At 37.2% G+C, this 26138-nt stretch overlaps 1 protein-coding gene across 1 annotated transcript; it reads right to left on the bottom strand.

Annotated features, from left to right (window-relative positions):
• Positions 1–26035, bottom strand: HPRT1 (hypoxanthine phosphoribosyltransferase 1). Its single transcript, XM_037821695.1, is given in 9 exon segments — positions 1–709; positions 1438–1514; positions 1688–1734; positions 6774–6856; positions 11688–11705; positions 17905–17970; positions 25862–25887; positions 25890–25917; positions 25919–26035. Coding segments are annotated over 9 exon segments (495 nt in total). The 5' UTR covers positions 26021–26035; the 3' UTR covers positions 1–661.
• Between the last annotated feature and the right edge of the window lie 103 nt (positions 26036–26138).

Below are 26138 nucleotides of genomic sequence, written 5' to 3'. Positions count from 1 at the left end.
TTTTAAAGAGACAGTCTTTATTTTAAGGATATTTAACAGTGAAGAATTTGAAAAGTGGTAAAGTTTTTTAGAATATCTTTATTTTATATTTAAAAGGAACTGTTGACAAAGATTCACCAGAAACAACGTGAACGAGTGCGAAAATTCAGTTAATGCTATTGCAACACTTCTAAAGGAATTCCAGGACACACAGTCCTGGACACAGTAAAAATCTCCATCATTGATACGAAACCTGACTGCTTCTTACTTTTCTAAACACAATGCGGTACAATTAACAATATTCAATCGCTTCTGTTCTTTCATGAATATATAAAAATTAAAATACCAATTAAAAACTAATATATCTTCTCTTTAAATGTTTCTTACAGATACATTTTCAATATTTTCATTCAACAGTGGTATGGTTTAAGAGATTTTCCAGTCATAAGTGAAACTAAACTATCCATCCAAAGGGAACTGATAGTCTATAGGCTCATAGTGCAAATAAAGAGTTCACACTGCAGCAAATGACATTTCTAAAATACAAAACAAATAAAATTATTACATGCACAAGCTCTACTAAGCAGATGGTCACAGAACTAGAACATTTAGTAATTTTACTGGTGATGTCAATGGAACTCCGGATATTTCCAAACTCTATCACTTGACTTGAACTCTCATCTTAGGCTTTGTATTTTGCTTTTCCAGTTTCGCTAATGACACAAACATGCTATAAAATAAAAATCCAAAAGTTCACATTAGAAAGATATTCTGAAAGACAAGAAGAGCATTTTACATATCTTATAAGAATAGTCCTGCTGCAGGGATTCTTAATAATCAGACAGAGGTAGTAATATTGTACTTAGGTCAGTTAACTTTGGGGGAGGTGGGGGAGTACACAGAGTATTTCTTTTGAGAACAAAGCAGTAATTTGTCCGATTAATGTGATGTGCTTTTTTGTCTCGATATTTAACTTTGGATAACGAATGAAATAGGGGATTTTAAGTATATGAAAGTGGGGGCCAGAATAAGTGGTGAAAAAAGATTGAGTAAGAACTGCTTGAGATGGTACTGTTTGTGCAGTTTTCTTCAACCATGTTCAGAAACGCATTCATAGGACTCCTGCCATCAGAGTAGGATGTGATGTATTTGAAGGAGAGTGAATTAAAAGACTTAAACTAGTTCACTGATTTCTTACTTATGACCACATTTAACATCTGAACTAATAATGGGACAGTTATTCTATATTAAAGCTGTTCAACTGTTTCAGCCAGCAAAAAGTGTCACCCCAGCCTGGCCAAGTTCCAGTTTTAAGGACATCTATACTTGACTAGAGCTTTATGTGACTAATGGGAACCATCAAATTATGAGGAGCTGGAAAGAGAAAACAATTCTTCTCTTTCCTAAATTTTTATATGGGCTTTGAAAAATGAGTTTAAAAAAAAAAGCATTACTTACATTCAAATCCCTGAAGTATTCATTGTAGTCAAGGGCATATCCTACAACAAACTTGTCTGGAATTTCAAATCCAACAACTAAAAAGAATCATAATTCATCCATTTAGATACAGAAAACATCACTTTCAACTCCGATACTTACAAATGTGCCTTCTCTACAAATACTCTCTAAAGTAACTCTAAACCACTATCTATGAAACCTGTTTTACGTTAAAGATTGTTAAATGATTGACAAAAAGTAATTCACTTACAGTCTGGTCTATATCCAACGCTTCGAGGGGTCCTTTTCACCAGTAAGCTGTTAATTACAAAATGTGACATGTGACATATGGAGACACTAAAGGGCATTAAAAAAGAGAACATCAATCTTCCCCAACACCGTTTCATCTGCACTCAGCATACTATGCGGTCACTTTTAACACAGAAAGACTAAGAAATGAAGAGCTAAATCTCAGCAATCACCACAGAAGGGGCAGGAATGAGTTCACTCTACAGATGAGGCCTCTGGCTGATTTCCACCAGGAATATGATGTGCAGTTCTGACAGCTGCACCTTGGCTACCAACATCCATGAAAGGGTGGCTAATCAAGAGAACGAATGGATGGGGAGTGCCAATGCACTAAGATGAAAAGATAAGGGCTCTCAGTCCAGAATCCCTGGAAATATGATCCCTAAGCCACAAAGGGCTTCAGTGAGGTGAGCTTCCCTCTTCATTGAGACTTTTAATACTTGGCTTGCAAATAGGAACTTTTGGCTAAAAAATAACTAGCACATTAAAGAAACCAGTATTTATTTTCGAGAGCAAAAGTTGCAGGTGAGGTGAGCCTACTCTACCAAAAGCTAATTTTGTAACTCAAATGCTGCCTGTTGAAAATCTTCAGCCGATTAAAAAACAAAAAAGCTTAGAAGGTCCTTTGAAAGCCTTTACATATTATGTTAAGGACAGTCCCAATAAAAGTTAAGATTTCATACCTTCCTGGATAAATATATTTAAAGAGCTGGAAAGGCCCTAAAGTGATATCTCAACCTTGGCTGCACACCAGAATCACCTGGAGAGCTTTAAAAAACAAAGCAAAACAAAATTGGAGACCCGGGCACACGCCTGACCAATTACCTCAGAACCTCTGGGGATGGGACACAGACATAGGTTTGTTTCTCTTAATTCCAGGTGATCCTAATGTGCAGCCCAAATTGAGAACTACTGACCTGAACCTTAGGCCCTAGGGGATTATCTAATCAAGTCCCTCATGATTCCTTTCCAATAATTATATAGGATACACTTGAACTAAATTTCCATTTAGAAAGAAAACAGACCAATCACAGCAAAAGACCCTTCCCTCCACCTGAACTCACTCAGGAATACTCCAGAAAAGGTACCACTAAACAGGGCAAGGTGAGTCCAGGGGAACTCAGCACCTCATATGCCTATAGATCTGAATATTTACTAAAGCTCCATGTGTAAGGCATGATTCTAGCTGGTTTTTGAAGCAATTTCCATAGTTGAAAATGGGTAACCACTCCAAAGAAGATATGCAAATGGCCAATGAGTACATGAAAAGATACTCAACATCATTAGTCATCAGGGAAATGCAAACCAAAACCAGTAAGATACCACTTCACACCCACTCTAACAAGTGTTAGTGAGGATGTAGAGGAATTGGATCCTTGTACCTTGCTGCTGGGAACGTAAAAGGGTACAGCCACTGTGGAAAACAGCTCAGCAGTTCCTGAACATGTTAAAGAGTTACCATATGACCTGCAATCTCACTCCCAGGTATAGACACCCAAGAGAATTGAAAACAGGTGTTGAAACAAAAACGTGTACACAGATGTTCATAGCAGCACTATTTACAATAGCCAAAAGATGGAAACAACCCCAATGTCCATACTGATGAACAGATAAACCAAGGCTACTATTTACTCATAAAATGGATTATTATTCAGTTTTAAAAAGGAATGAAGTACTGATATATGCTACAACATGGCTGAACCTTGGAAATACTACACTAGTGAAAGAAGCCACACAAAACAGGCCACATATTGTATGATTCCACTTAAGTGAAACATCCAGGGTAGGCAAATCCATAATGATGGAAAGCATATTGGTGGTTGCCAGCAGCAGTAAATAGGGATTACTACTAATGGGTATGGGGTTTCTTTCTGGAGGTGATGAAAATGTTTTGGAATTCAACAGTGGTGATGCTTGCACAACTTTGTGACTATACTAAAAGCCACTGAATTATACACGTTAGAACAGTGAATTTTGATAAGGAATGGGAAGTTAAGGCTTAAAATGTACAGGGTTCGTATTTGGAATGATGGAATTGTTTCGGTAAGGGATGGTGGTGATGATAGCACAACATTGTGAATGCAATTAACAGCACTGAAATATGTATCTGAATATGATTAAAAGGGGGAAATGTTAGATTGTATATATAGTAACACAATAAAATTTTTTTAAAAATCCATGGAACTACACTACACAGTGAACTCTAAGTTAAACCATGGACTTTAATTAACAGTATAATTATAAAAATGTGTTATCATCAATTGTAACAAATGTTCCACACCGAAGCAAGGTGTTGGTGGTGGGGTGGTATATGGGAATCCTGTATTTTATGCATGATTGTTCTGTAAACCCACAATTTCTCTAATAAAGAAAAAAAAAGCTCAAGAAAAAAAAAAAAACAAACCAAAACCAGCGAACTTTATGGTATGTAAATTATATCTCAATTTTTAAAAAATGGGTAGTCATTTCCAGAATCAGCTAAACATGGGCTAAAAATCTTACTATCTTTCCTATATTCCAAGAAGCACAATTAAACAGTTGCACACTACATGAGACCCATCACATTACAACCAACACTGAAATAGTGCTTTGCAGCTTAAAAAGATTTTCATACACATCATCTTCTTTGAATCTCACAGCTACCCAATAAGAGCCAAGGTATAATGATCAGCCTGTTTAAGGATGAGGAAACATGTTCAGACAGGTTAAGTACTGGATAGTTCCTCAGGTAAGTGGGAGAGAAATGCCCGAGTGAAACCTGAAGTCCATGCCTTTCTCACTCTCCTGCTTGGCCTAGATGCTAAAAACTGGAAACGGCGTGGGAAGAGCCTTAAAAGTCATCTAGGCCACATATTCTCAACAGCGAGGATACCTCCACCTCCAAGGGAGCCAAAACTGGTTCCTGGGCAGGGCAAGGGTGGGGAGGGGCAGGAAATCTCAGATAGTACAATGATCGTGGCCCTCCAAAGCTCAATTCTACCTAACTAGATCTTATTCCTTAGTATTTAATTTCTCTCTTTGGGTTTTCTTGGGTATCACACAAGCAACATTAACTCATAACTGAGTTCATAGAAGATATAAAAAATGTATGCAAAACCAGTACTACTAAAATATAGCAAATAGATGGGTTGTGATTAGAGGACTTTCACAGACTGCTAGATCTTGAAGTTATATCATGAGAGGTGGTCTGCGGGTGCCTGTTTGCTACCTGTGTTGTGTATATTCGATCCTCAGTTTATATGTTATTATTTAATTCCACCAAAGTTATTCAATCCATCATTAAGTATGTTAAATACTGAAAAAAATGTTGGCAAGATCTGCATGAATATATAGAAGTTAGTTAAAAGTTTTTTCTCATGTCAAGCAGAAATTAAAGGTTAAGTTCACTAAAATAATTTTTAAGAAATTAATTTTTCATTTGGTTGACTTGTGCTGGAAAAATAACAGATCTGAACGTTTTTTTAAAAAAATGTAACATTGCAATTAGTATTACGTATATAAATTGTTAATTTGCTGCAGTCTATGTAAGTAAATTACATTCAAAGTTACTCAACAAGTACAATTATAAAGTAAAATGTTAACAGCTTTTACAAATGTTTTATTTTGAAGTAATTAGGATTCACGGGAAGTTGAAAAAAAACAAGAGGTCCCATGTACTCGGTTTCCCCTAATTTTAACATCCTGCATAACTATAGTAAATTATCACAACCAGGAACTCGACATTAGTACAATCCATCAATCTTATCCAGATTTCACCGGTTTTACAGGGACTCATTTGTGTGTATTCTATGCCATCTTATCCCATGTGTAAATCTGTGTAACCACCACCATAATCAATTCCATCATCACAAGGCTTGCTACCCCTTGAGAGTCACATCCACTCCATTACCCCCCAACCCCTGACAACCACTAATCTGTTCTCCATTTCTGTCATTTCAAGAATGTTGTACAAATGGAATCACACAGCATGCAAACTTCTGAGATGGGCTTTTGTCAGCACAGTTTCCCTGAGGTCCATCCAAGTGGCTGTGTCTATTAGCATTTCATATCTTTTGTTGGGTGGTATTCCATGGCATGTGTGTACCACCAGTTTGTTTCACCATTCACATGCTGAAGCACATTTGGGTTGTCTCCAATTTTTGGCTATTACCAATAAAGCTGCTATAAACATCTATGTATAGGTTTCTGTTTGGGCATAAGCTTCCATTTCTCTGGGATAAGTACCCAGGGGTGTAATTGCCAGGTCACAGGGTAGTTGCATGTTTAGTTTCATATTCCATGAAAGAAGCACAAAAGAACACCCAGAGTGGACTCTGCTACAATAGGTTGCAATTTAAAATCCTACAGTGCATGCAGAGAAATAAGCAAATGCATTGCCTGGTTTATAGGCTGTTACTTAGTGGCCTAGAATGCGTCATTTATTTATTCTCTCATGCCTGTCCCAAACCCATTTAAAGTAAAAACTCACTGAAGATATACTTGTACCAGCTTTCAGAAAAGCCCACAAGGACAAATTGCTGACACAGGATTAGCAGGCTTACTCCACTTCAGAGACACTCAACTGATACTGTGATCCTGTAAAAAGTTTTTCTTTTGTTTTGTTTTGTTTGGTAAAAAACAAACAAAAAGGTTTAAATCTTTAACCAATCTGTCATTTTTGTGTAAGGGGTGACACTACCACTACACATCACTTAATTCCAGGAGCTCTAAATCTTTAGGGCCCTCCCCTTCCTCATCCCCCTTTTGGGATCCTTGGTCTCAATTTTGCAAGGAGGCCCAAAATCCTCTGCCTAGCTACACAGGATAAGGTGATATAATTAGCATGCTAAGAAAACAAATGTTAATATCAGGCAAGGAAGAAACTATAATAAAAGGCTTTATATGAAAAAATAATTTACAAAGCATATTTATGAGTCCTATATGAGATTACACTGCTTTGTAAATGGGTGATATAGAATGAGGGACGAGAACATTTACCCTTATAAGAAGCAATCATTTATTTCTCTTTCAAATGAAGAAAATATCCTATGTCAAAATGTCATACATACCTTGCAACCTTGACCATCTTTGGATTATACTGCTTGACCAAGGAAAGCAAGGTTTGCATTGTTTTGCCAGTGTCAATTATATCCTAAAAAAAAAAAAAAGAAAGCACATTTAAACGGTAAATAAAACCAGGACAGGTTTAAATTCAAAGTCATTACATAAACACAAAATACCCAAACTGGAATAATACCATTTTTTTTTCAGTATAGTGATTCTCATCAAAATTCATATACTGAGATATTCTAGAATCTGTAAATCCTCTGGCCCTCAGCAAGTAGTAAGAATGCCAGTCTCATGTTTCTTTGGGGCAGGATCTGTATTTTCTGCAGCACACTAAATAATTTCACTTGTATGGTCAGTTTTTTCAAACACTGTAATTACATGGAACTTCGAATAGGAAGTGAGATCTGGTAGGTCTGTATAGGTTAGTGCGAAATCCCGATACATCCCAAAGTAATTTGGGCAGAGAATAAAAATATATTTGCAGGGCCTCCCCGAGGAACCGGGGGAAAATGTGGAAATGTTAAGACTTCCCCACCTGGATTATTACTGATACTCTCACAAACACTGAGGACTAACAATTTAGTAGGCTGAGCCCCCTATCTTGGGGCTTGCACTTATGAAACTTGTTACTGCAAAGGAGAGGCTAAGCCTACTTGTAACTGCGCCTAAGAGTTTCCCCCAGAGAACCTCTTTGTTGCTTAAATGTGGCATCTATCTCTCTAAGCCCACTCAGCAGGTGAACTCACTGCCCTCCCCCCCCACAAGGGACATGACTCCCAGGAGTGTAAATTTCCCTGGCAACATAGGACACGATTCCCAGGGATGAGCCTAGACCCAGCCTCATGGAATTGAGAAAATCTTCTTGACCAAAAGGGGGAAGAGAAATGAAACGAAATAAAGTTTCAGTGGCTGAGAGATTTCAAATGGAGTCAAGAGGTCACTCTGGAGGGCATTCTTATGCGCTATATAGATAACCCTTTTTAGTTTTTAGCATATTGGAATAGCTAGAAGGAAATACCTAAAACTGTGGAAATGCAACCCAGCAGGCTTGACTCTTGATGATTCCATAACTATGTAGCACATGGTGTGACCATGTGATTGTGAAAACCTTGTGGCTCACACTCCCTTTATCCAGTTTATGGACAGATGAGTAGAAAAATGGGGCAAAAACTAAATGAAAAATAGGGTGGGATGGGGTGGATGGAATGCTTTGGGTGTTCTGTTTTACTTTTATCTTTATTATTATTTTTATTCTTTTTGGAGTATGGAAAATGTTCAAAAATTGATTGGGGTGATGAATGCACAACTATATGATGGTACTGTGAACAGCTGATTGTACACTGTGGATGACTGTATAGTATGTGACTATATCTCAATAAAACTGAATTAAAAAAAAAAAAAGAAAAGAATCAGTCTCCAAAACTGATTTTATAGGGTTAAAGAGGTCAATGCAGATTTAAATAAATATATGCTAGTATATAGATGTTTTATTATGTTTATTAGAGATTTATGATGCTGCCCTTCATTATAAAAAGTATTTTAGATTTTTTTCCCCATAAATTCAAGATAAGGATTTTCTCCCCTCAACTCTCTGATGCAGGTGGTAAACAGACATACACCTTTTGAGGAACACTGCTTTACACCATCTTAAAAGTATCCTACTAATTCCAAATTAGTAAGGTTTTACTATATAAAATAACTACATGAAAGTGAATCTCAGCTAGTCAGTCAAAAGTAGAACATTATTCAAAATGAACCCATATCTCTAATAGGGAAAATAGTTTTTAAACCATAACCCTAATATTCTTCAGCGAAATACTCTTTTAAGATGCTGTATAAACACATGAAAGTGGTTAAACTGGGAAATTCTGTGTGTAATAATGTTACCACAATAAAATTTTTATTTACAAGAAGGTATAAAGCAGTGCATCCCTAAGTGGGTTCTGTGAAACATCAGAACTGTCAGGACTGGACTTGTGAAAAATGCAGATTTAGGGGGAGAATTCTGAGATGCCCCCAAGATTTAATCCCCTTCCCTTGAATGTAGGCCAGACTTGTAAATATGCTGGGAAAGTCACTGCCCTGATTAGGTTGTTATTTAAGACACTGTGGTAGTGGACTGAAGAGAGATTTTCCTGCTGGTTTCAAAGAGGTAAGCTGCCATGTTGTGAGGGTCCATGTGTCCCTAGGAGTTGAGAGGGACCCCCAGCTGGCAGCCAGCAAGAAAATGGGGACCTCAGTCCTACAACTGCAAGGAACTAAGTTCTGCCAACTAAGTTCTGAATGAGTGGGAAGAGGATCCTGAGCCTCAGTTGAGGCAGAAGCCCCAGCCAACACCTTGACGTCAGCCTGATGAGATCCTGAATGCAGGGCCCCACTAACCCATACTTGGCCTCCTGACCTACAGAAACTGAGACACTAAATGTGTCTTGTTTTAAGCTGCTAAGTTTATGGTAATTTCTCAGGCAGCACTACACCAGACAAAATGAATCACTCTGAAGTGAGGTTAGTGAATATGCATTTTAAAACAAGCAACCAGTTCCCAGCAATGTTCATGTACATAATAAACTCTTTGAAAAGCTTTTATTTTTTAATCTATATAATCAAAAGTTTCTAAAAAAAACTTTAACAATGACAAAAAAAAAACTAGTAGGGGATTACTGTTGCTCTTGAGCCTGAAGTCATTTTACACGAAAGAATGAGAACTCATTCTGCCAGTGAGAGTATAAAGCATACAACCACTATGAAAGGTAATTTGGCAATACCAGTAAAATTAAAAATGTACAAATTCCACAACCCAGTAATTCCACTTCTGAGTGTCTACAGCTAGAGGAAACTCACACATGCATGTGAGGACATGCCTTAGCAGCCCTGACTGTAGTAGGAAAAATGAGAAGCAAACTCCAGCGAGGAGGGCAATGGATACTAATAAATTGGTTGATTTGTGCCATGCAATGCTATACAGCATTTTAAGACAAACTAACTCTATGCCTCAATGTGACCTCAAAAATCCAATTCTGAGTGAAAAAAGCAAGTTGCAAGAGAGAATATGTATAATGTGGCACTATATAAAATTTTAAATCACAATACATACTTTGCACATGGATACATATTATGCAATAGTGTAAAAAACATGCATGGTAATAATATGTACCAACTACAAAGATAGTTGTCACACCTCTGAGAATGAAAGGAAAGTGTAAGAATGGGGCTTTAGCTGCAATTAGGATTTTAATTTCCTTAAAAAAAGAGATCTGAAGCAAATATGGCAAAAGGTTAATATTTTGTCATGGGTACATGGGTGTTGAGGATATCATTTTCTAAGTGCAAAATATTTCATGATTAATGTGGTATATATCCACACAATGGATATTATTCAGCAATAGAAAGGAATGAAGTACTGATACATGTGACAATGTGGATGAACCTTGAAAACATCATGTTGCATGAAAGAAGCCAGACACAAAAGGTCATGTATTGTATGATTCCATTTATACAAAATGTCCAAAGTGGGCAAATTTATAGAGACTGAAAGTAGATTAATAGTTGCCTAGGGTTGGGGGACAGAGAATGGGGTGGGGAGTAACAGCTAAAGGGTATGGGGTTTCTTTTTAGGGCAATGAAAATGTTCTAAAATTCACTATGCTGATTTAAGCACAATTCTGTGAACATAATAAAAACCACTGAATTGTAAACTTTAAACGGGTGAATGGTATGGTATGTGAATAAAGGTATTATTCAAAAAAGAAGAAGAAATAGGGTGCAAAGAACCAGCGGCAAAAAAGCTGGGGAACAGTCTCTAGGAAGCAGTGAAAAGTACAGAGAAAATGAAAGGATGTTGCTGGAGAATGACATTGGTAATGTACATTTGAGGACACACTGAAAATCTCAAAGTAAAGAATGGGGGAAAAGGATCTGAGTAGGAGGCATGAGCACAGTTGTGCTTTAGAAGTTTGTAGGTTTCAGTAAGGCAGAAAGATCTGAACAGGGACACCACAGACCAAAAGTAAAGAGGTACATACAGGCCATTAGACATCAGGAAAAAAATTTGGAAGAGGGATAGGAAGTTGTGTGTGTGTGTGTGGGGGGGGAGGTTCTACAGGGTAGCCAGAAGGTCTTAATGCAAATGTAGGATTTAGGAGTAAAGCAAGGCTTCTCAAACCTTACCATGCATCAGAATCACCTGGAAGACTTGTTACAGCCTAGTTTGCAGGGCCTCATCACAGATTTTGGTTCAGTAGGTTATTTGCATTTCTACCAAGTTCCTGGCTGATGCTTTTGGTCCAGGGACCAGGCCCTGAGAACTGCCGAGCTGAGGGAAGTGAAGATTTGAATCTTCATTCCACTTCCTCGCTGGTAACCTTGGGGAAATTGCTTAACCTCTCTGTGTTTCTGTATCCTTTTTTGTAAAATGAGGATAATAAAAGTTGCTAACTTGTAGGGTTGTGTTAAGGATTCAAAAGAGTCTAAAGCACTTAGAATAGTGCCTGGCACAAAGTGAACACTTGATAAATTTGGCTATTACATACAAATACTTGAGGACATAATAGTTTGTGGAAAACAGTAGGTATATTATGAATATCTTGTGTATGTATCAAATATTGCACAAGACAATTTAAGCAAAATACTAAGTTATAAATATATAGGCATATATAATATGATCATAACATGATAAAAAAGAAAAAAAATTCAAGCAAAAAAAGAGACTGGTAGGAAATATACCAAAATTTTTCCATTATCCATTGAAAAAAAACATTAAATATTTTTTACAAGAAGCAGTTTCACACCTTTAAAACACAAGCCCACCATGAGAATTGATGAAGAGGAATTTATTTCCCTGGTTTACCTTTAAATCGATGCACACTAAGTTAGAAAATCATCAACCCTGTATTAAAAGTAAACGTAGAACTTACTTCAACAATCAAGACATTCTAGAAGACAAAGAGAAATGAAAATCAGTATGAGTCAGTGTTTCCAATTATGTCAAATCACATCATAACAAACGCTAAGAAATTATCCAAATTCTTGTATTAAGATACTTTAGTATATCAAACCCTGCTTTAAACAAGTGGGCCATCTGTTGGGATTTGGAACTCTGTAATACTGAAAATTTCATTGCAATGGAATTTTTAAAAATAAAATTTGACCCATATGTTCATTTTTAAAAAGGCTTTCATTACTTAACTTACTTAATCTTGAGCAAGTCATGACATTTCTCTGGGCCTCAGTTTCCCATATGTAAAATGAGGAACTTGAACTAGTTGGCCTCATGTGTCTTCCAACTCAAACATTCTAAGAACTATAATTTGTGCATTAACTCCAAAACCATGCAGCTACTTACCTTATAGAATCCAATCCAAAACCCATTTTCTTATTAGGCTGAAATTGATCTGCATTTTCTGAATCTGTCTAGATTCTTGGACTAAACTAAAAAAAGACATTGGTGCTTCCTCCCACCATAAACCCTCACCCAATTTCTACAGCTCAGAATTTTAGAGTGGAAGGCCCTTTAGAGAAAATGCCACCCAAAAATTACTCCCAAACTAGAGAAGGGTCCTATCTGCTCTTACGCTAGCTGTAGGAATGAGGGAGCACTTTGTATAGTGGTTATAATCGTTGCCACAAGACGATTCATGCGCAATTGTTTATTTGTAGTTCTCATTAGGGTCTGTAACATAACTATAACATCAGAATTTTAATGTTCTAGATAATTCTTCTAAACCAGTGGTTACATCGAGATAGGGCAACCAAGATCCATTTGGTTGCAAGAAAGAAATATTAGAACTTTTCTTTACCTCATCTTGTTTAACCTATATTTTTGCATGTGTTTTACAATATATATAATATCAGTACAAAGTTCATATACAATTTATAAATATATATACATATATTAGGAGTAAATGCTCAAAATTTCTTAATTGATTGGGCATGCAAATAAAAGTCTGGAGAATCACTGCTATAGGTATTGAAAGCAAACTTATGCCTTCGACCTTTCCATGTCTTGAAGCAGTTAATCACTGAGAACAAGGTCTCTTGGAAGCCTGGAGAGGTCCAAGTAGAGGATGAAGGGAGGCTAGCTTGTAACTTTAGCAAACAATTCACACGACTTTACTCACTCTGACCCATCCTCAGCAAATGAGTACTGCTACTACAGAAAACTGCAGTCTACTGGCAGCTTATTTATAGGCAGGAAAAACTTACTTCTTCAAAATGGGGTTCAGGATGGAGGTAAAAATAAAACAGATACAAAAAATGGGGCAAACCAGAGCCACATAGCAAACAAGTAACATAATTAAGTACTATCATCACATTTGATTTTTATGAGGCCTCAGCAGATATCTGAAACTGTTGAACTGCAATCCAGTATCCTTGATTCTTGAAGACGATTGTACAACTCTATAGCTTATATGGTGTGACTGTGTGATTGTGAAAACCTCGTGGCTCACACTCCCTTTATCCAGTGTATGGACAGATGAGAAGAAAAATGGGAACAAAAAGTAAATGGATAATGGGGAGGGATGGGGGGATGGGGTGTCTGGGTCTTCTTTTTTACTTTAATTTTTATTCTTATTTTTTTTGCAGTAATGAAAATGTTCAGAAATTGTGATGATGAATGCACAACCATATAATGGTACTGTGAACACCTGATTGTACACTTTGGATGACTGTATGGTATATGAATGTATCTCAATAAAATAGAATTTTAAAAAAATATAATAAATTAATGGCCCAATAATTGTTTCACCATGTACTATGTGGTTCTCAACCGTAGCACACCCGAAAGATAACATATTCCATCAGTAACTATGACTCATTTGCACCCTGGGATGGAGATATAGTTTGAAAAACTGCATTGAATTAGGTGACAGAGAAACTGACTTCTAGTCTTGGCCCTGCTACTAAGTAACTTCTCACCTTGATGAAGTCATAATCATACTTTTAGTAGTATAAGATCCTTTATATAAATCAATCAATTCAAGACCAGAGGAATTAAATATTTGTCCAATACAAAACTGTAGTATCTAGAGGATAAACCCAGTGTTATTAAAAAAGAAAAAATAAAAGAATGAGAACTGCTACCATTTACCAACAGCTAATTTTATGTGTCAGGTAGCTACATCCCTAACATAATAAATGAAAAAAATGAGGTCCAGAGGTCAGGTGACTTGCCTAAAGTCATAAAGATAGCCAAGTGGCAGAGTAGGGATTTGAATAGAGGTATTTTCAGGGTTTAAAGCCCATATTCTCAACCACCAACTGGAAAAAATGGGAAAAATATTTATATACATATGTATCTGCACACATTTTGTCCAAAAAAAGTTTAACCCATAATCCCACCACCGAGAAGTAACTTTACCCAATTTATATTTCTTGATTTTCCACAGTAAATGTGCTTTACTGTGACCATTATGAAAAAAAAAGTTACTTTAAAACCAGAGAGAGACCTGTTTAAGATCATAACTTGGTGGTACAGAACTCACAGAAGACTTTGAAGGCTAGGCTCCTTCTAGCACTAAAAACTGATCATAGGAATAAGGACTTTAAATGGCTTTTAAATATGGGCAAAGCATGCTGAAAGGGAAGGAGGAACAGTCTGGCAGTGGTGTATAGGATAGTCAGAAAGAAGAAAGAGTCAATGGATTATAATTTTGCCTTTGAACATTTCAAAAGATGTCAGGGAAGACAGTATTAGTTTGGCAGGACCCCAATATGAGATCATAGAATTTTACATGAGTGTGGTATGATTAAAGTTTTCTTGAAGATACTCAGTCAATAGCAGCAAATATTAAAACCCAAAAGCCAGAAGAAGAAAAGAGCTTTTGGAGCCAGATAGACCTGCGTTCAAATTCAAGCCCCAGCACTTGCTGGCTATGTGACTTTGGGCAAGTCCTTCAATTTTGTTGAGTCTCAGTTTCCTGATCTGTAAAATGGGGTAATAGTCTCTGCCTCACAAGATTGTTGTAAAATTTTTATGAGATTATGCCTTTAAAATATTTGGACCAGTGTCTGTCAGTAAACAATAACTGGCAGCTTTTTAAAAAAAGTAACATTTCATCATTTATCATTGGCTACTCAAAGTCTTTTCAATGCATTAAAAGAATGAAACTCAAATATCTGAATGTCTCCGAATATCTATTATTTCAACCAATTGTCTACATTGGAAGGATTTGATTTATTTTAAAAAAAAACTCTTTGAGATTTCTCTGAATAGCAGTACGTTTGAATTTATTGTGTTCTAACTGCTAGAAACTGTTGTAAGAGCTCTGCATGCATTATAACACTTAACCCTCTTAACTCCAGGATGTAGCCACCATTATCATCTCCACCTTACAAATGGGACAAACAGAGGTTAAGTAACCTCCCCCAAACTCACATAGTTAGGAAGTACTGAGCCAGGATTTGAATCAAAGCTGTCAGGCTCCAGAGCCCACACTTTCAGCCACAACACTATTCTGCTTCTGTATCTTTTAAGAAACTATGTGTGAGTCTGTTTCTAAAAAGAGGCACTCCACCCCACCCACTCACCCCCCACCCCCTGCTATATATGTGTTTTGAATTTAGAAATGATGGTCAACCCAGCACTATCTGTACTAGCTATCATGAGAGTAAAACACCAAGGCAGGTCCTAAAGCTGGACCAAGCTGAGATTTTGGCCAGTCTGAGCTATAACCACTAGCTATGACCACTGCGGACAATATTATGACATAGGGCTGGAGAGTTGATATAACCCTGAGGTAGCACAGTGAATGTAAACTGTTGGCCTTGCCAGCTGAATGCAAACTGTTTCTGGTGGTCCTTGCTGACAGCAATTGAGAAAAAAGCATTTGCCAGATCAATAGCTGCATACCAGGTACCAGGGGATGTGTTGATTTGCTCAAGCAATGATACCACATCTGGAACAGCAGCTGCAATTGGAGTCACCACCTGGTTAAGCTTATGATAATCCACAGTCATCCTCCAAGACCCATCTGTTTTCTGCACAGGCCAAATAGGAGAGTTGAATGGGGATGTGGTGGGAATCACCTCAGGGCCACTGCTAAAAAGTAGGGAAAAGAGATTAATTTCTCCTGGAGCTCTGGTCACCAAGAAGGTCGTCCAGGTAGGAGAAGGGCATACCCAAGAAACTACTGAAACTCAGGGGTAGAGTGTGAAAGTTTTTATTTTGGGGATAGGTAACATCAGCTTCCTGAAGAACCTTTACTAAAATGGACTGTGGGAGTGACTCAGTGAGGGGCAATATCTTTAGTTTTGAATGCTGCAGAGCGGAAGGGTATTTTGGGGTTGATGGAGGACCCACAGCTCACTATTGAACAATCACAGATGACTATACCCGATCCAGGCACACCCAAGCGAACAGCTAGCCCGGTGGACTGAGAAAGGAGATTGTCCTGTTCCTCCTATAAATGCCGAGTGGAATACCCCAGGTGAAGCAGCTGGTATGTTTCATGTGTAAGCCATGCTGGATTGGCTTTATCTGATCTGGATAGTCATCCACTGAATATGCTTCTTGCCCAGGTCCTGGTATGGAATGGGCACACCATATAACCTTACTGCTGCAAAATCAAGCAATAGTCCAAGAAGCCTTATTGGATTTGCTATCTCAGCTTCCCCTTATAGGACTTAAAGATACTAAGAAAATTAGAGTAATTCACAAGAAAATGGGGAAAGAGGGAAGAGTCAAGGGACTCATTTCAACAGGGCAAAAATCTTCAGTTGATTATTTAAAAATGGGATGAATAAAGTAGACATTGATGGGATTGAAACGAAAGGAGGATGGTTTAAGGATGGCAGTTGCCAGGTGACAGAACACCATCCTATACGGAAGGCCATGGCATTGAGACTGGTGGACTGAAAGACTCTTGATAGAAGAAGGTAAAAACCAGTCATCTTGGTGAGCAGAACTGCATGCTATGTGTCTCTATGTCATGGTCATCGTCATGGTCAGTGGCCAATGGCCTGGCCATATGGTCAGACAGAAGGGCAACTGAAAACTGGCCTAATAAAGGGAAGCCCGTGAGCTGTGGGTCCACAGCTCTATGGAAATCACTATGGGAACTGAAGGGTTGCATGAAAGTAGGATACTCGATGCCCATCAGGACCAGAAGGTGATTGGGTCTAGGGTCATACCTGGTAGTTCATAAGCTAATGAGATGACAGGGAGGGACCAGACACACCTGCAGTTTTAGGCTGGGTGCTGGCCCCCACCAGAAAGACCAATCAGGTGATGATGAGGTTAGGGCTTTGAGCCACATTATATCAACTCACCTCCCCGACCTCTGTAAGGGGAGTGGGGCTGAAAATTGAGCTCATCCATGTGGGCACTGATTCTATCATTCATGCCCATGTAATGAGACCCCATATAAACAAACTTGGGAGACTTGAAGCTCTATGAGTTTCCATGGTTGAGAAAATACATCGCTACTTGTGCTGGGAGGGTGACACATTCTGACTCCACTTGGGGAGGACACGGAAGCCTGTGTTTGAGACCCTCCCAAATCCCACCCCATGGGTCTCTTCTTTTGGCTTCTTCTTTTTTGTACCCTTTTACTATAATCAAACTATAATCCTAAGTATACTACTTTCAGTGAGTTCTGTGAGTCTTTCTAATGAATTATCAAACCTGAGGCTGTGGTGGGAAACCCTGAATTTGTAGTCCATTGGTCAGAACTGTGAGCTGATGTCTGAAAGACAATCTTTATAGGATTGCCCTTAACCTGTGAAGTCGAGCCTAACTCTGGGCCTAGTTAAGAGTCAGAATTGAATTGACTGAGTTACTGCAGCATTTGCAGTTGGTATCAGAAGCTGTGCAATTGAATTGATAGAAAGTTTTTGATAACCTTCTCAATACTGAATTAGATTCCCACTAAAACAGACAGCAGGACTTGGCAGCACAGGCTTTTAAGTTTAATGTTACATTCTGCTGCCTTTGCTATGCAACCTAGGGAAAGATTCTTAACCTAGACTGCTTCCAAGGGTTAAATAACCTAGTTGAAGTGCATAAATAACAAAAAGTGCTATCCTATGTAAACTGTCTCCTAATGATTGATTGAAAGCACAGTGTTACTAATTAAGTGACTCTTGGTATGAAGTTCTCTTTTTTTCCCCCTCCACCCCTTTCAGGATATATACCTTTCCAGTTAAAGTTGAGAGATCATCTCCACCAATTACTTTTATGTCCCCTGTTGACTGGTCATTCTAGTAAAAAAAAAAAAAAAAAGAATATAACTCCTTTTGTATAAACACACACACACATGCACATATAGGAGCTAGAAGGTTCAAGAAGTTAGCTAACTAATATCCATAGCATTACGATATTCTACATGATATGAACTGTAAGAATCAGGTTTCTAGAAATGAGTAACTAGGTAATTTTCAGCTAGAGATTAGTAAAAATTAAGAAGTCCTAATTGGTCATTATTGATTTTGATGTTTTTATAAGTCCTAAAGATAGGGTACACCCATTTTTGAGTGGGCGCTAATACAGCAGCCACCCATCTTCCATCACAGTCATTTCTGAACTGTGAGGGAAGTAATTAGCATACCAGGTGTCTGGTTCTGGCCGGTATCATTCTTATGCATCAGCACGCTGTAGAGGCTGGTGTACATCACATGTAACCCCAAGGATAGGTCCCTCAGAAGTCAAGTACAGGCCTAGGTTATCTTCAGCATAGTCTGGGAAACCAGGCCTCATTAGTAGTCATTTAAGGTGCACCTCTTAGGCTCCTACTTTCTGTTACCACAGAATCCAGTAGAAACCCTTACAGGATTTTCAAAAGGGAATGCTCAACAGCCACTGTAGTTGGTGGTGATAATGAGCATAATTTGGTTGTGCTGGATTCAAGATAAAAAAAAAAACTAGAGTGAAGGAGCAGGTGAACAAAAGAGCTTAGACTTGCCCTATCAGAGAGCACACCATACTATAAAGCTATAGAAATCACAATGGTGCGGTATCTGCAGAGTAATAGACAGAGATCAAGGAATAGAATAGAGCCCAGAAACAGACCCAGAAATAAATGAGGATTTAGTATATGATAAAGATGGTATTTCAAGTCAGTAAGGAAGAGATGAATTATTCAAGAAATGGCATTTGGTCAACTAGGGATCCATTTGGGGGGAAAAAAATAAAGTATGTTTCCTACCTCTTGGCATACACAAAAATAAATTCCAGATGAACTAAAATCTGAATGTAAAAAACAAAGCCATAAGCATACTGCAAGAAAAAGTCGGAGAATATTTTCACATTCTTGGGAAGGGTTAAAGCTAACCATGACATGACCCAAAACTGAAAGAAAAGATCTGTAACAAATATTCCTATTATACATTGGGCTCCAACCATAAGAACTCAATAGGAAAACAGAGAACTAACAAATAGGCAATTCACAGAAGAGAAAGCCATAACATATGAAATGAAACCTATCAGAGAGACAAACACTGAAACAGTGTGATTTTACTGTTCACCCACCCATGCTGGCAAAACTTAAGCCTGATGATATGTTGCCAAAAGTGAGGGGAAACGACCCTCAACAAAACAGGTACAACCTGTGTTGAAAACTATATAGTAATACTTACTAAAATTGTATACATACATGCCATTTGACCCAGAGATCCCACTTTCAGCCACAGAGATGACAAAAACACTCTCAAGTATGCAAAGGTACATACAAGGATGTTCATGTATCAACTACTTTGTAAAAAAGAAAGACTGGGAACAACCAACATGCCCCTCATCAGGGAAACATTTAAATTAAGTTCATCCACACAACAATACCATGCAGCTGTTAAAAAAAGAATCCACTAATCTATACATACTGACGTGGAACAATGTTAATTAAAAACACCAAGTAGCAGAACAATGTGTTGCCTATGAAACCATTTTTGTTCAGCATTAAAAAAAAAAATTTAACAGCGAATAACTCTTAAGTAGTAAGAATGGGGGATAGTGAAAGAGATTACTTTTATACACTTATATATTTTATTTGCGTCTATACATTTGTTCATTTTTTATGTAGTGTTATTTTTATAAAAACACAAATAAGCCAATGCTATTCAGTTTTGCAAACTAAATGTGTGACTTCTGATATCAAAAAGCCCCTAAAATTTTTCTTCTTAAGGAAGGTAATTATGAACACCCCTCATTCTAATTAACTTAAAACCCAGAATTGAGAACATACATAATTGATCAAAACAAAAGTACAAAAACTGAACTTTACATGGGAGGGAAAGATGTTAAATGATTTATGCTAGAAATCATGACAAATGGTGACATCTTCTGTAGAAATTTGGTATTACAATCCAACTCCAATGGATCCTATTTTACAGACAGGAAAGAAAGAGAGAAGTAAAGATCTGAGAACTGACAAGTGTGGAATCATGGGGGGGCGGGGGGAGAACCCTATGATCCAAAGTCTATGGTGACAGGGTAAGAGCTAAGGGACCTCCAAGCATGCAAGATACTACTGCTCTCCTAGTAGCCACATCTCCATATTCCTGTTCTCCCCAAAGCATTTAGCTTGCCTTTTCTGAAGCTTTTTTCATGGAAACATAACAAACTTTTAAATGGAGGCTAAGAAAGAAGACTCATTTAAGAACAATTTTATAGTCCACTGTGCTGGAATACAGGTATCAGTGCTCAACTTGCATGCAACTGGTATCCATGAACAACTGCCCCAGTCAGGTGGTCAGAGGAATTTTTCCCTTTTCCTTCCTTGCATTCCAGAACAAGCTTCCCACCCTATCCCTGCTTCATTATATTACTGAGTACCTCTCATGTGCCTCATTTTTAGTTATGGTGAAGTCTGACTTCTGAGATGACAGGACTGGCACGGGGGTGGGGGAAGAGTCCCCCAAGAGCTGCTCCTCCCTCCGCTGCCATGACCTCTCCTCATTCCTCCTGGCCAGATAACCCAATCTGTCCTTAACTCAGAGTGTCGCTGTGAACTACCTAAAATTACCAGAGAAGATGTTTGGGTCTGCAAATACATACCCTTGGCATCTGTGCTTTGATATTGTCAACCTCTCTTGAGTCTAAGTGAAAAATGAGAAGGGAAACAGGAAAGAACGCTGTTTATTCCTATTTCTCCATCCCTAGGAATTCTGAAAACCTCTAGGGAGCATCAATAACTGCAGCTTGGTATAAGGAACAGAGGAAGGAAAGTTGCATGGAAACATGCAATGAATGGGCTAGAAGAGAACTGCTTGGAAGACAGAGGCCATGGAAGAGGAAGCAGAGAGGCCAATAACCAAAGCTGGCCTCCAAAAGGGCATGACTGGGAATATCGCTTAGGTAAGAAATCCTGGCTCCACATCACCTTAGTGGCTCAGCCTTTACATATGCAACTTGCTTTTCACAGTGAACTATATCAGGACTGTAGAATGGAGTTTTCTTACTGGGAAACATTCATTCCCTCCACATCCAGCTAGGCACCAAGTCTCCCAAACTCACACGTTTGCTCTTCATGGCATCATCTCTCAACCATCCTCTGTCTTTTTATCTGTTTTCCTGTATCCTGAACAAATACCAGCAAAAGTGAGAATATTAGAATCATATTCTTTTTTTAGAGGTAGACTGCACCTCAGATAAAAGAAGGCAGACATCCCATTTCCTAAAATATATATGCAGGAAGTATGAGTCAGGAAAGGATATACCTCTAGGTAATAAGTTTAATTTTGTTACCCGTATTTTATGGCTTCTTTTAAATGAGTGCTGCTTTCTTGTAAATCAAAGTTTACTGACGAAGCCAGGCCCTTACAGATCATCTAATCCTGCACTGTCCAACACAGTAGCCATTAGCCACATGGGGCTACTTAAATTACTTAAAACTAAAAATTCAGCTCCTCTGTTGCACAAGCCACATTTCAAGTGCTCAACAGCCACATGTGGCCAGTGATTCTGTATTAGACAGCACAGATATAGAACATTTCCATCATCACAGAAAGTTCTACTGGACAGCAATGTTCTAATTAAATCAAAGATACCATTTAGTATAACACAGTTCTAGAAAAGATTGAAGAGTGAATGCTGATGCTTAATAACTGGTATTTTCATGTATACGGTTTTCAAACTTTTAGAAGCTATTACATTCTATTTCATGCTTTTCATTCCCTGTCTGGTTTGTGACTAGGATTTGATGAAATAAACATGTTCGATAGAACTTTTCATGGCCTAAGATATACCTTGCAGACAAGAAATGATCAGTGTGTTTGCTAAGTGAATTAACCAACATCCTTAATCTTTTACAAAATTTGTGGTTTCACGGGACCAAACTTAAACACTACCTTTATGTTTTAAGAATCAGAGTACTTATATAAAACCTCAGTTTCCTGACAAGGACTATATCAAAGTGAAAATCCACAGCAAAGGGCTAAAGAGTGTACTTCTCTCCCTAGATCTGTTAAAGTTCCCTTATACCAGAGAGTACACATTCCCATTCCTGCCAATTTAAACAGAACAATTTTTTTCCTTCATCCCATCTATGGTCTCAATTGATTAAGTAGAAGAAAGGCATGGACCACTTCACTTGCTTTTCATATATATATATATATATATATATATATATACACACACACACACACACACACACACACACACAAAGACAGATTAGATAGCCAGATTTACCAGGGAAAGCTTTATAGATAATCTAGTGTCAACATCAAAGTGGAACACCTATACTTAACTTCTTCTGGAGAGAAAAGCATACCTCAATTGGTTAAATACACACAGAAAAAGGTCAGGCTGAAAGCCACTGACCTCTTATAAAGAGACATTAAGAAACCACTCCATTTTCTGCATTTTTCTTTAATATGGTCACGCAAATAGCCACTGTCTTACAAGAAAGTCTATAAAGCAACGTATATCTTTGGTACATTAAACAGAGTGCCTAATCAAGAGACTACCAAGACCAAGACTGAAAATTATAGCTTTATGAAACCTGACTGCCACTGAGGAAGAATCCCATAACTGGCAAAATGTATTCTCTGTTTGCATGCAGAGATTCTGACTGGTAGAGAATAAAGAAATAATCAGGAACCCATACTGGAGGATCCAAGTCAGTTAAAAGTTTTCCCAAATAAGACTCTGGGTTCGACACAGAGTTGGGAAGGCCTGGTTTAAACCAAAGACCTGTGTGATCCTGGGCAAGTCACTTAATCCTTTGTGCCTCACTGTTCTCAACTGTAAATGGAAATAATAATTCCCAACTCAAAAATAAAAAGTTATGAGATTATAAATTCCTCACAGGATGAAGTTTGAAAAGTAATTTCATTTTAACATCACCCATTTATTCTGGACGCACCACAATCAGGCTAATTTTCTCTTTGCTTAAGGCCCACACAAAAATATCCCTGCAAAAAATTCACTTGTTCTACAACTTTTCTTCCAGAGGCTTCATTATTTTTATTGAACTATTTTAGTTAAAAAAATACTACAAAGCTGAAATAAACACAAAATAGAGGAAATATATATGCATACTGTATCAACTGCTTCATTTTTCTGTATATCAAGGAGCATTAGGGATAGAAAAGGTCACTGAATATATAGTACTATTTTTCATTGATTCTCAGATGCACATTCCCATTTTAATACCTCTGAAATCAACATATTACAATTGATAGCAACTTACAACTATAATAGGCAGTGTTTTCTTAGCAGTACAAAGAATACTGTAAGTCTTAAAACCAATGGCATCTTTGTGGACTATAGTTAACAGTACAATTATAAAAATATTGGCTCATCAATTGTAACAAAGGTACCATGCTAATTCAAAATGTTAAAAATGGGGGCAGGTATATGGGAACTCTTATTTTTCGCATGATCTTTCCGTAAATCTGCAACTTCTCTTATAAAAAAAATCAGTGGCCTCTTAGATGTAGTGAAATATGGTATTTGGAATCCCCAGGGGATTTCCCATCTAGGCACTAAAGCAAATAAAACCCTGCCCAGTTATTGTAATTAAGTGTATGCAAAATATAATGTATGTGTGTGTATGTGTGTATGTGTGTGTGTGTGTGTGTACATAGACAAACGTCTTTAAAATATCAGAAGGGGTGTGTTAACATTGTTAAGGCTCTTTATTCTTGGAACATTTCTTTATGATTAGTTCAGATAAGTGAACGTTTATTAATTCACTGTTTCAAACTGGTCAAGACAGACTATAAAAATTTACTAAGATAAATGTTACTGATGCTGCAAACAATTTTAAATTTCCATTTTATGGTTTTATCAAATTAAGCTACCTGTGTTTTATATGCATATTTGACTATCTTGCATGACAAATTGATGATGTATTAATAGGGACCGAGATGTGTACTTCAAATCTTCAGATAGTATCTGGATAATTTGTTAATTTCTATTGTTTAGCAGCACACCTAACAGAATTTCACCAAAATAAAACACATTAATTTTTTTCCATGTGAAATTATTTTAAAAAATGCTTTGTGTATGTTTAAGATTTCATGCTTTTTACCATTTGAGGAGTTCAGCCTAATAACACATTAAAATCTAAAACTAATAGGGAAAAAACTAAAAGTAGAAAATAGAATTAAAATGTCAAAGTGTTTCTATCACTCCAAATTTGTTCTTATAACTATAAAATACTTCTTTAAAGAAAATATTACCCCTACCCCAAATTTCTTTTTACTAGTTTTTGCTTTTCAAAGAAAGAACATTCTGCATGATACCCTTGAAGAATGAAGTGTGAGTCATCAAGTAATAAGATTGTACTTGCATGTGTGTGTGGCTTAAGAAAACCAAAAAGATAAATCATACCATGGACGTGAAAGTACATGTTTCAACTCTAAGCAACAATACATAAAATGCTGGCCATTCTGTCTTGTGTAGATTACAATTAAGTTCTAGTGTAAACCATCAAAAAATAAATGAATAAGAAACTTATGTTGAGTAAAAGTCTGAATTTTGGGTTTAAAAAGTCTTTAATTCAATTAAGACCCTGAAAAGTTAAAAGGAGCTTAATGTATGAAATAATGTCATAATGTAAGGGCATAAAGGGTTTTAATGAAGTAGGGAAGATATCTGTAATACTGAAATGGTTGATCAATCAACCCACAGAACTAATGAAAATGTGGAAAAGGTCAAAGACTCAGTTTTGCTTAAATAGATGATTAACAGAGAGAATAAAGGTTGAAAGTTTCACTTAGAAAAGTGGGTTTATTCTCAATGAAAATCTTAACATAAGTCAAGCTTCTACAAAGATGGCCATGAAACAGCAAAGACTGAACATTTATTCTAATCTTTGAAGAAGCTAAAAAAAATTCCCATTTTTAAGGAAAATACCAACTCAAAGGAAATACACTCCCAACAAGAAACCAGAAACAAACAGTCTGAAGTAATAAAAATAAAACATTCAGATCGTCAAAGGAAAATGTGGATGATGAAATCCAGGTATAAAGATCCTGCTGATTTTGTTTCATCACACAGTGTCAATCTTGCTCATTCTGTCAACATTCTTAAACACTTGAGATCATGTGACACAGATAGAGTGAGTGGTGAATCAAAAGTGGTTTCTTCATATAATGTGATCGAGAAAGCCATGTGGATCACACTCCCTTTTGTCCAGTATATGGATGGATGAGTAGAAAAACTGGGCCAAAAAAAAAAAAAAAAGCACCCAGTGATCTTTCTTACTTAAAAAAAAAAAAAGTGGTTTCTTCAATGTGCCAATGCTCTACCCCCCCATATTTGTTTTGGGAAACAACTATCGACCCACTTTACTGATCTGACCTAGTTCCAAATGAGTATGACTCTCCCCAGACCAATCTGGCTTCCAAGAAGGTATCTCCCACCAGTAAGTATACTCCAAAGAATATTCCCTAAGCCCCATCAGCAATACCTAAAAGGGATTTCAAAAGGAAATCCTTAAAAAAAAACCTTCAGAATAAGTATAGAGCCTCCAAGGTGACTAGTTTGAAAAAGACAATATTCACTTAGATATAAGTACTAGCAAAGATGGTAAAAATTTCACTGTAATCAAGAGAAATAGATATGTAAGTAGTTTGCAGAGAGCTTCAAAGAAAACACAGGAAAACCTACAGCTGCCATGTTTAAAAAATCATATAATATTAATATACTTACACAGTAGCTCTTTAGTCTGATAAATCTACAGTCATAGGAATGGATTTATCACTATTTCCTGTTCAGTGCTTTGATGTAATCAGCAGGTCGGCAAAGGAATTTATAGCCCCCCTTGAGCACACAGAGGGCTACAATGTGATGGCCTCCCATCTCCTTCATCACATCGCGAGCAAGCCGGTTCGGGTTCTACAAAAATAAAATCAGGAATTTAAGAGAAAGCATCCTACATTTATAGAAATACCCTTAAGCATTCAACTTCTATAAACTTAAACTTCCA

The sequence above is a fragment of the Choloepus didactylus genome, chromosome X, assembly GCF_015220235.1.
Source record: "Choloepus didactylus isolate mChoDid1 chromosome X, mChoDid1.pri, whole genome shotgun sequence".
NCBI lineage: Eukaryota > Metazoa > Chordata > Mammalia > Pilosa > Megalonychidae > Choloepus > Choloepus didactylus.
This window is presented reverse-complemented; position numbering and strand designations above follow the sequence as displayed.